The sequence below is a fragment of the Wolffia australiana genome, chromosome 2 (assembly GCF_029677425.1).
Source record: "Wolffia australiana isolate 7733 chromosome 2, ASM2967742v1".
In the NCBI taxonomy this organism is placed as follows: Eukaryota; Viridiplantae; Streptophyta; class Magnoliopsida; order Alismatales; family Araceae; genus Wolffia; species Wolffia australiana.
The window spans coordinates 1,143,350-1,154,150 of record NC_135836.1 but is presented as its reverse complement, the minus strand read 5'-3'; the positions used below and the strand labels follow the sequence as shown (position 1 = coordinate 1,154,150).

The following is a 10,801-nucleotide window of genomic DNA, read 5'->3' as shown; positions in this document are numbered from 1 at the left end:
GAACAATGAGGTTGAAAAAATGAATAATAGATAGAGTTCAGGTTCGAATTACATAATTACATAAATCATAAAATAAGATACGATTTGTATGGAATTATCTATAATGGTAGATAAAAGAAACACATTTCTCGTCCAACCTCACGAACGGGACGATGTTTTCGTCCTGTGACGAAAAAACCGTCCCGTCGCGTCCCTTCACGATACGGGCTCTATAAATACCCCTTCTTCTTCTTCTTCTTCTTCTTCTTCTTCTTCCTGGCTATGGCGTCGCCGAGGGTACTCCCCCAATCCACGATCCAGAAGCTCGCGACCTTCAAAGACAAGCCCTCGTCGATCGTATCTTCGCCATCATTCGCCGCAGATCGATCTTCCCCGCTCGATTCCTTCGCCGCAGATCCAATCTTCTCCGCATTTCTCTCCCCCGACTTCGATTCCTCTCGATTCTGCTCGCAAGCTCTCACTTCCAACTCCGCAATCGCCCGCGCAGAGTATCTCCAGCACGGAATTCGCCAATTGGAGCAGCAACTCCGATCCGAAGTTCAATCTCGCCACGAAGATCTTCTATCGCAGTTATCATCCTTGCGCGATGCGGAATCCGCGCTCTCCACAGTCAGATCTGGCGTTTCCTCCCTCCAATCCCTCCTCCGACACGCCCGATCCGAGATCAGCGACCCCCGCCGTCTGCTCAGCTCCCACACTCTCCAACTCTCCAACCTTCACCGCACCGCCGAGCTCCTCCAGTCCGCGTTCAAGCTGCTGCGGCAGTCGAGGCGGCTCCGAGATCTGACTGCGGAGCGGCCGGATCTCGCCAAGGCCGCCGAGATGCATCACGAGATCGAGATCATCTACGAGGAGTGCGATCTCAGAGGGATCTCGGCTGTTGATGAGGAGATGAAGTGGGTTTCCGAGATGGGTATCAGGCTGAGGTCCGAGGCGATGGCGGCGATCGAGAAGGGGATGGATGAATCAAACCCGAATGAAATTTGGTGCGGGCTTCAGGTTTTCTTCAATCTTGGGGAGTTGAGATCGACGGTGGAGGGGTTGGTGAACAAGTACAAGGCTCTTGGGGTGAAGAATGTGGGGATTTCTCTTGATATGAAGGCGATTTCTGGGTTTTCTGTGGGGAGTTCTGGTCCTGGTGGGGCTCAGAGAAGTGGAACTCCGCAAATTGGGGGTGGGAAGAAGGCTGCAGAGGCGCTCTGGGAGAGAGTGGGCAAGTGCATGGAAGAATTGCACGGTGTGATCACTGCTGTGTGGCAGCTGCAGACTGTTTTGGCCAGGAAGCGAGTTCCTTTCACCAATGTCTTCTTCTTGAACGAAGTTTGGGAGGTGAGGCATCTGTTTGATTTTGGCATATTCATTCATTTTCTGTCAGTTCTATTATCTTAGGTTTCTTGTGATTGAGGCATGGTGGGTCTTATTTTATCTTCACACTGTATATATACTCCAAGTGTGCAGAGTAGACAACCTGTGAGAGAGTAAAATCCTCCAAACTTTTCCCTTTTTTTTGGATGAAGAAAAAAGGAAATTTGGATCATGAAAAGGAAAATTTTTTGGATGATGATGAAATGACAAGCTGTCATCGTCCTCGTCATTTGTATGCGCCGTGATGTCAATGATGCTGATGATGACTCATCATAACCCTGGCCACACAAGCTTGAGACAATAACAATGATAACAATGATGATGAAAAAAGTGTGGATGATGATGACGACAATCACGATGTCATCATCATCATCATCATCATCATTCTGGCAGCATATGAATGACAAGAGGACTTGTATTTTTCCTCTTGTCATCGTCATTTAGGATAACAAGCCCTAGTCCTGGGTCTTTGATGAACACACAGCAAAAAGGTATGGAAGGGGGATGAAAGGTGATTGTGGGAAGGATGAAATAAAGTCTTTGGTTCCTGGAACTGGATAATCTCCCCGTTTACATTCAGGCTAGTGTCAGGATTTTTTGATTTAGCCATAGAGCACTCGAGACAAAAAAATCTTGATTGATTATAACAATTCAAGTAGAGTTTTTATGATAAATCAAAAGGTTCTCACATCTGAATGATTAAGGAGAACAAAGATAGATTAGAAAATGGAAGAGTGGGGATAAGAGGATGATGGATGAATCTGATGATTAATATCACGAAGCCATTACGGCGTAGGGGATAAAGAGAGAGAAGATGAAATAAGGATACAGAGAGAATGGACAGGGTGACAGACGGAGCCGCTGCCCATGGGATACAATCTGAGTGAATAAAACCCCAAAGTATAGTGTCGATTATATGAGGATATATAGACGTCTAAAGGTTTATGTTGGAGGTATGCTAACAGTCGTCTAATTTGAAGTTAAGCAATTGACCATCCTCTCATCAACAGAAACTTTCATAGTATATACTTGTTCCCCGTTTTCATGAGGTTAAGTTTAAAATAATTTATTGGGTCTTTTTCTTGAATCTCAATGCGAATGACAATTTTTTAATGAGTAACTTTGAGCCGCTTAGGATGACTGAATTAGTTCCATTTATTAGGCTTCTAGGTTTTGATAAAGGCCTTTGAAGCGCTGACTTTTGGATTCCAAGTCAGGATTTACATTTTTTCTTAATTTCAAAACTCTTTCTTTTGGTTTCTAAAGTTTGTGCTTTAACTTTTGCATTTTTCTTTGTTCTAGATGCAGAGATGAATCATATATAACCCTTCAACAATTGCTCCGTCTTTTGAATCCCTAAGTTCGGTTCATTTTTTTCTTAAATCTTGAAGTAAAGCTGAATCTTTTGCTCGTCCAAGAATTTCCTTAAACGGGCCAACATATATAAAGCCTGTTTTTCCTCTTTTTCTTTATGATTGAAAGACAGTTTTGCACATATACCAATAATTAGCACTTAAGGATCAATCTTTTGGAGGTTTTGCATTTTCTACTTTTTAATGGGCGTTTTTAACGTAAGATTTTTAACCACAATGTCGTAATTGATAAGTTTTACTCTGACCTTTTTTACACTTATAACACTTTTGACAAAGGTGGTGACTTCATATCGGTCTGCTCTTCTTTCTCTCTTTCCTTATGTTTTCAAATCGATTTTCTCCTAAACTCCAAAAACTTGGAAAGGATTTTTTCTTAAAAAAATGTGGAATTTTGAATATCTTTGTTGAAAGTAAGGGAGATTTTATAGCTTACCAATTTAATTATCTGGCGCTTTGTGGGATTTTATGTGCTGCACATACGGTTCTCATCTCTCATAAAATAGGAATGACAAGACCACGCAAATTGAGCTGTTGTGGCTAATTGTTCTACCCCATTTGGTTCCCGGGGCAGCGGACTCCCCTGCTCGCACTGCATCTGTCTTCCTCTCTTTTTTCCCTCAATCTGTTCCTTTCTATCTTGATCTAAATCTCGATTAAACCACTCTATAGAAAATTCCAGCAATCTTGATGAGCATTTTTTGGTTATTCAACTCTTGTAATTGCAATTGCCTGTTCTATCAGTTCTCCTAGTATTTAACTTGCAACATATATGCATTCTTTTAATTTTTCTGAGCAGATTTTTTTGCCTCAAAAGGACCAATGATATGACAATCGTGTCATTTTCAAGCAGTCTTAAACTAAACCTTTCAACCAGCATTATAATAGCAAAATGCATTAATATTTTCTAGAATTCAATTTTGGGATTTTCCTAAATCCAGGAAGGGAGCCCGCTTTTGACGGAGCGGGTGTGGGAGGCGGTGGCCAAGTCCTTTTCAAGCCAGATGAATTCTATTTTCACAGCTTCGAGCTTCATCAAGGAGACATTGACCAATGGATATCCAAAGCTCTTCTCCATGGTGGAGAACCTTCTAGAGAGGATAATCCGGGACACGAAGGTCAAAGGGGTGCCGCCGGCCCTCGGCTCCGACGGCCCAGATCAGTTGGTCAATGCCATCGACAGCTTCCAGAAGGCCTTTCTGGGGAGTTGCCTCAGCCGTCTAAACTCCCAGGTCAACACCCTCCTCCCCATGTCAGGCCGATCCGCCATCCCCAGCAAGGACCAGATCTCGAGGTTTCTCGCCCTCGTCCACGATGAGATAGAGGCTGTTCGCTTTCACGGCCCGTTGACCCTCCTCGTCCTCCGTGAAGTCAACAAGGCTCTCCTCCTCCTGGGCCAAAGGGCTGAATATCAGGTTATAATTTTTTCTCTCTGCTCATTTATTTCATTTTTCTCTTATTTTCTCTCTCTCTAGCAGTTTGATACGAACCTTGATCTAGGCTTGTATCGGAGGGAGGGTAGAGAGGATAACGGGAATGGTCAGGGGAAGGGCGAGTTGAGGGGGTAGGGATTGGCCAGGGATGAGCCGCCTGAAGACGCGGTGAAGTGGAGACGATCGCGAGGACGGGGATCGTAGAAGGAGAGAGAGAAACAAGACCTAGACGAGGAGGGGGGGAGACAAGAAGACCTTCAATCAACTTCTTCTTGGCTGCCCTCCTAAAGGGAGGGCATCCCTATTTGAAGGGAAATACATACTAGTAAATGACTAAAATGCCCCTATGGGCTTAGAAGACGAAGTTACCCCTAGGATCCTATCACTCTTAAACTATGTTTCCTCTTCTTTTTATCCCCCCTCATTCTTTTATCTAATTGTTTAGATGCCCTCGGGGGCAGAGGCGCGGCAAGTGAGCGGTCCCGCGACCCCGGCTCAGCTAAAGACCTTTGCTCTCTGCCACCTGTTGGAGGAGGTCCACATCAGCATCTCCGCTGCCATTGCTGAGCTGGCATCGGCCCCGGCGGCGGCGGCGGCGGTCTCCGCCGGCTTAGGCATCATCCAAGCAGTGGCAGTAGAGTCGGCGGCGCCACTTTTCCAGGCCATGCAAGGCCAGCTGGACTCCCTGGTGCTCAAGATCCACGACGAAGACTACAACGGCGTTGACTTTGACGGGAGCGGAGCGTCACGGTACGTGGCAGAGCTGGAGCACGCGGTATCCCACTACCAGGCTGAATTCCTGCCTGGGCTGGGCCCGGCCCGAGCACGAGCCCTCGCCGCACGTGTCGCTGCGCTGCTCGTGCGGGAGGCCGCCCTCGTGCGGCCGCTGTCGGAGGCCGGGAAGCTGCGGCTGGCGCGGGACGTCGCCGAGGTGGAGGCCCTGCTGGGACGCCACGTGTTCCCGGGGGCGCAGCCGGGGGCCCCACAGAAGTCGTTGGTGGCGCTGCAGCGGTTAATATTTCTGGACTCAGCGGCGCTGGTAGCGGCAGCGGCGGCGGGGGGCCTGCCGTTGAGTGCTGTGGTGCACCATTTGTTCTCGAGGGCGGCGCCGGGGCTGATGACGCCGGCAGAGAGGGAGGGGCTGACGGCGGCGCAGTACTCACTGTGGATGGATGCGCATGGCGAGGAGCATGTGGCAAGGGGCGTGAGGGCGGCGGTGGAAAGTTACTACCTCTCTGGGGGGGCCAAGGATGAGGTCTGTGAGCTCATGCTGAGCATATGTGATCAGATCCTGTCCCACCAGGGAACTTCGTCTGTGATCTCTACTTGACCACTTTTCTCCATTTCTTTCCTTAATTTTTCTCTCTCTATATTTCTACCTCTCTCATTCTCTATCTCTATCTGCATCTGTATCCCTATCTTTATCTCTATCTCTATGTCTATGTCTATGTCTATGTCTCTCTCTATCTCTATCTCTATCTCTATCTCTATCTCTATCTCTATCTCTATCTCTATCTCTATCTCTATCTCTATCTCTATCTCTATCTCTATCTCTATCTCTATCTCTATCTCTATCTCTATCTCTATCTCTATCTCTATCTCTATCTCTACCTCTATCTCTATCATTATCTCTATGTCTATCTCTATCTCTATGTCTATCTCTATCAGTATATCTATGTCTATCTCTATGTCTATCTCTATCTCTATCTCTATCTCTATCTCTATGTCTATCTCTATCTCTATCTCCATCTCTATCTCTATCTCTATCTCTATCTCTATCTATCTCTATCTCTATCTCTATCTTGATCTCTATCTCTATCTCTATCTCTATCTCTATCTCTATCTTGATCTCTATCTCTATCTCTATCTCTATGTCTATCTCTATCTCTATCTCTATCTCTATCTCTATCTCTATCTCTATCTCTATCTCTATCTCTATCTCTATCTCTATCTCTATCTCTATCTCTATCTCTATCTCTATCTCTACCTCTATCTCTATCATTATCTCTATGTCTATCTCTATCTCTATGTCTATCTCTATCTCTATCTCTATCTCTATGTCTATCTCTATCTCTATCTCTATCTCTATCTCTATCTCTATCTCTATCTCTATCTCTATGTCTATCTCTATCTCTATCTCTATGTCTATCTCCATCTCTATCTCTATCTCTATCTCTATGTCTATCTCTATCTCTATGTCTATCTCCATCTCTATCTCTATCTCTATCTCTATGTCTATGTCTATCTCTATCTCTATCTCTATGTCTATCTCTACCTATATCTCTATCTCTATTTCTTTAGTTCAGTCTGTCCCTCTCTTTTTTTGTTTGTCTATTTCTTTTTTCACCGAGTCTTCTATATCCTTCCCTATCTGGTATTATCTCTCTTTGTTTCTCTCTCTCTCTCTGCCACTTTCTTCCTCTCTTTCCTTGTCTCCTTCCCTTTCTCTCTCAACTAATATGTATTACTGTGAGTATAAGCCTTTTACAATATTTATATAGGATAGAGAACTATCCATGACGTTTAAAATGATTGGTGCCCAGACTAACTACAAGCTGATGGATTCTTTTCTAAGACTCTGATAGTAGGAATTATCATATAATAAATCTAGCTTAGATGCAAACCATATTCATAACTTCCTCTTTGGCTCCCATGATGAATTCCCAAGGCAGAACAAAAAATTAAGTGTACAAACAATAATGCTATTTTTTATGATTACTTTCATGGCCAATGTCTATGATTTAAAAAATTTTACTTTCGCCAATGGGAACGCTGTGAACGTTTGATTTCTTGATGAATATGAACATACAAAGGCAAGATTTTCATGTTATATCATTTGGATCATTTCATCATGGGTGGAACCCTATGGACTCAAAGGCATATTACATTGTCTGATAATGAGTTAACCGTGTTTTGTGTATTTTTGACTTTATCCGTTAGTAATTTTGTTAAGAGAAATAACAACCTAAATCAGAATTCTTCAAAAAAAACCAAAGCCAGTGCTGTGCCATTAAATCTTTACTTAAATTTGTGAACTTAATGTTTAAAATGACTAAGGACATTTGACTTACACTATTGATGTACCAAATAACAAACCCAACCCTTAGGAAGATAACTAGTGAGTATTACCAAGACTTGAGAATGTACAAGAGCAAACTGATGCTGTTTTGCAATCCATCTCTACCTTCCCAAATCCATCTTCTTCAGGCATCTGATTTGTTCTAATCCATCAACATTATTCTTATATTTTACCCATAACTTTTTTTGAACATCTCGGTTGGTGTCATAACAGTAACCAAGTGTAGTAGTTGATATGTTGTAAATAATGATATCATTTAAAAAGAGATGTTGAAATAATTGATGAATCTTCCAGCAGGTTTTTATTTGCAGCAGAACCCAAAGATCAATTCAAAATTTATCTCTAAAAAAATCACACACAATATACCTCGTGGGGAACCTTTTCTGACTTGACTTGCTTCTTGATATAGCTTCTTTAAGCCGTTCACTTGCTTGGCCCCTGAAAGTATCCATGTGACTAAAAAATTATTGGATCTCCTCTCCTTATTTACAAACTCTTCTTGCAGACCTTGTGGATCTCCTCACCATCAAGAAGTACTTTTGGAATGAGTGGAGAAAACAGAGAAAGAAGAAAGAGGGTGCCCAGATCTGGGTGCCATGGGCAACTAAAATGGTTTGCCCCTTTATTTATAATTACTATTTTTTTCATAAAAATCTTATTAATTAATTATATCTTCCAATGTCCTTTAATCTTATGCATGCGACCCTCAAGGCTCATTTATAAATCCACTCAATAACTTTAAAAGACTAATAATATTTATTGACCAACTTTATTAATTAACTATATCAACAAATAGATTAATTAATCAATAATCGATTACACCTGGTGGCGGGCCAAGCTACACCTTGCTCTCTACAAGATATAGAGTAATCTTTGAATTCTATTATGGAACCTTGTTGTTCATTATTTATCATATATTTATTATCCTTCGTCCACGTGAGACTCTCAAATGACAAATTGTCAAACCATAATCCATCATTCAGTTAGTATTGTTGTCTATGGGAGATCATTAGAGAATGCCTTCTCCAATATGCTCACCATCCTGGCTTGGGATTCAGCTGCATCATCTTCCTTGAGTCAATCTTCTCCTATATCAAGGGCAGACAACCCAATCTTGAACACTAAATCACATTCATGTACTTATTTGAATCCCATGGTTCAAGACTTGTCTGTTGAAGTCAAGATATACTCCTCTATCCATGAGACACCATTAGTGTCTCAGGTCAACAGATCACTTATTATACCATGAAGTGAATCAACTGAATAGACGTTTAGGTATAATATCATTCATGCATTCATACAGATTAATCCAATGAAACCTTTCTTCAAAGAGCACCCACGGTATTTCCTAAGTATATCCACGTGAACGACCACACGATCAGCCATAGCTGTCGTGTAAGTAGAATCAAATAGTTGTATTCTATAAGGATAACTCAATCCCCATTTCGACTGTCCATGAAATATGATTATTTAGAATACATGTTTATAGACTAGTGATCATTGTATGATGATGGCATTGAAATAAACTAAGTCATTGCACATTATTTGGGAAGGCCAATCCATAATGGCTAACATCAGATTCCTTCATACTAATCTAATGATATCTTGACTTTAGGTCTAGTTTAGATAAAACCTTTACTCACGAGCCTCCTCAAGAAATCTGGTGCTGTTAGGTTTAAGGACATAGTAGTCAACACATAACCTTCATGAATTATCCTTCTTTTAAAAAATTCTAAAGGATAGTCTATGGAGTTTTAGGGTTCTGGTTAATACACTGTAAATGTGAATAACAGTACGATCATATCTTAGTATATTTCCTCTTGATACTAAATTTCTGGCATGATCAACGGGTCTCTTGTAAAATAAAACATAAAAATATACACCTTAACACTACAAATTTTATGTTGGGCTTATTTAATAAATACATTTCTTATTTTTAAAAAATAACTATATCACAATAAGAAATTCACAACAGTATATAATGTCAGGACAAAATAGCCATAAAATTACCATTTAGTTCCTTGAAGTGGCCGTTTATACATACTACAGAAAATAATTTTTATTTACTCAAATATTATATTTTGGCATATAATGTTGATCCATAGAGTTAAATCAAGATGTGATGGAATTACACGGCTTAAAAGCCAACCTCACGTCCATGTCTCATTTGAGTTCATTAACACATATCCTAATTATTTTAAGGCAAGTAAGATACTTAAATTAAGTCCAGGTTTATGTACAATTATAAGTGAATTGTGATGATATCATATTATAGTGATCAAATATCGTTAAAACACATATCCTAAGCTTTTCTATTTTTAGGATATTCAATAAGTCCATATAAATATCTTTCTATGGCCATCACATATTCTTATTCTCGCATGACGAGGATTTTTCATCATGTGACCATGGATTCATAGCAGATGTTCCAGTGGGAAAGAGTTCACTGAATTTGGCAACTTTCACTGAAATAGATTCATATTTCTGTTTTTTAAGTGGCCCATACCCCTTAGTGATAAACCATATATTGGAAATACAACCCATCATTGAAGTCTCAGGTTTATGAAAAACAATAATAATGTCTTTAACAACCAAAAATTGAGTAATGGTCAAATCCACAAAGAACATGTATTACAAAAATAGAAATTACAGTAATAGTAATTTCTATTTTTGGGAATTTATAGATAAAAATGATTCAAATTTTTTGAAATAAAAATGAATTAAAAATAATTTACCAACTTTTGTCAATGCCTTGGCTGGAGTAAGTGAATTTTGGCAGCAGTGGAGCACAGTTTTAGTGTTGGCTAGTAGTCTACGAACTATGGAGTGGGCCCAGAATTTTCCAAGTTGATCCGACATCAGAATAGTTGATCAGGTCAAACTGAATGCATGAAAAATAGGGGGCATTTATGGTAGAGGGCACTGCGATTGCAGTATTTTTGCCAACAGTGCACCACAGTTGGCGGTAAATGCTGGCAATGTATGGTGAATTTGTATGATTTTAATTTTTTTTTGAAAAATGATTTTTTTGGCATGGTAGGTGGCACTAAAAAGCTTTGGATATAGGATACCACAACAATAAAAATAGGTGAAAAGATCATGGTGAAAATGATAGAAAATCATATTAAGTTCTTGGTCAATTGCCTAAGTGAAATATTCATTCATTTGGGGAAAAAATACAATAATACAAATTATAAAATATTAATTCATTTGACTTGGTTACTAAACATGATTAATTTGGGCATGAACTCCTCCTTGCATGTGAGGCTTCATTTTCTGATCCTGGTCATGGCTTAATGAGAATAAAATGCGAAGTTTGAGAAAATATCTTAATCTTGAATTAGGACCTTAATCTTGATTTAGCAAATATCTTACCCATCGTTGTAATACCTAGGGAACCATTCCTTATACAATTAATATCATCAACATTTACAACATGAATAACTATGTTTCTTGTGAACAACCATAGGTTGAAGAGAGAATGATCATCATAATTTTCAGGTGCCCTAATATGCCTCATGGCTTTAGCAGAGCATTCAAACCATGAAAAAAAG

General features: G+C 40.5%; 1 protein-coding gene across 1 annotated transcript; it reads left to right on the top strand.

The window, feature by feature from the left end:
* Nucleotides 1-228: 228 nt before the first annotated feature.
* On the top strand, nucleotides 229-5,538 carry LOC144716490 (Golgi transport complex protein-like protein). Its single transcript, XM_078591612.1, has 3 exons — nucleotides 229-1,329; nucleotides 3,677-4,150; nucleotides 4,614-5,538. Exons 1-3 carry the CDS (start codon nucleotides 262-264, stop codon nucleotides 5,496-5,498), a joined length of 2,427 nt encoding a protein of 808 aa, XP_078447738.1. The 5' UTR covers nucleotides 229-261; the 3' UTR covers nucleotides 5,499-5,538.
* The last annotated feature ends 5,263 nt before the right edge of the window (nucleotides 5,539-10,801 follow it).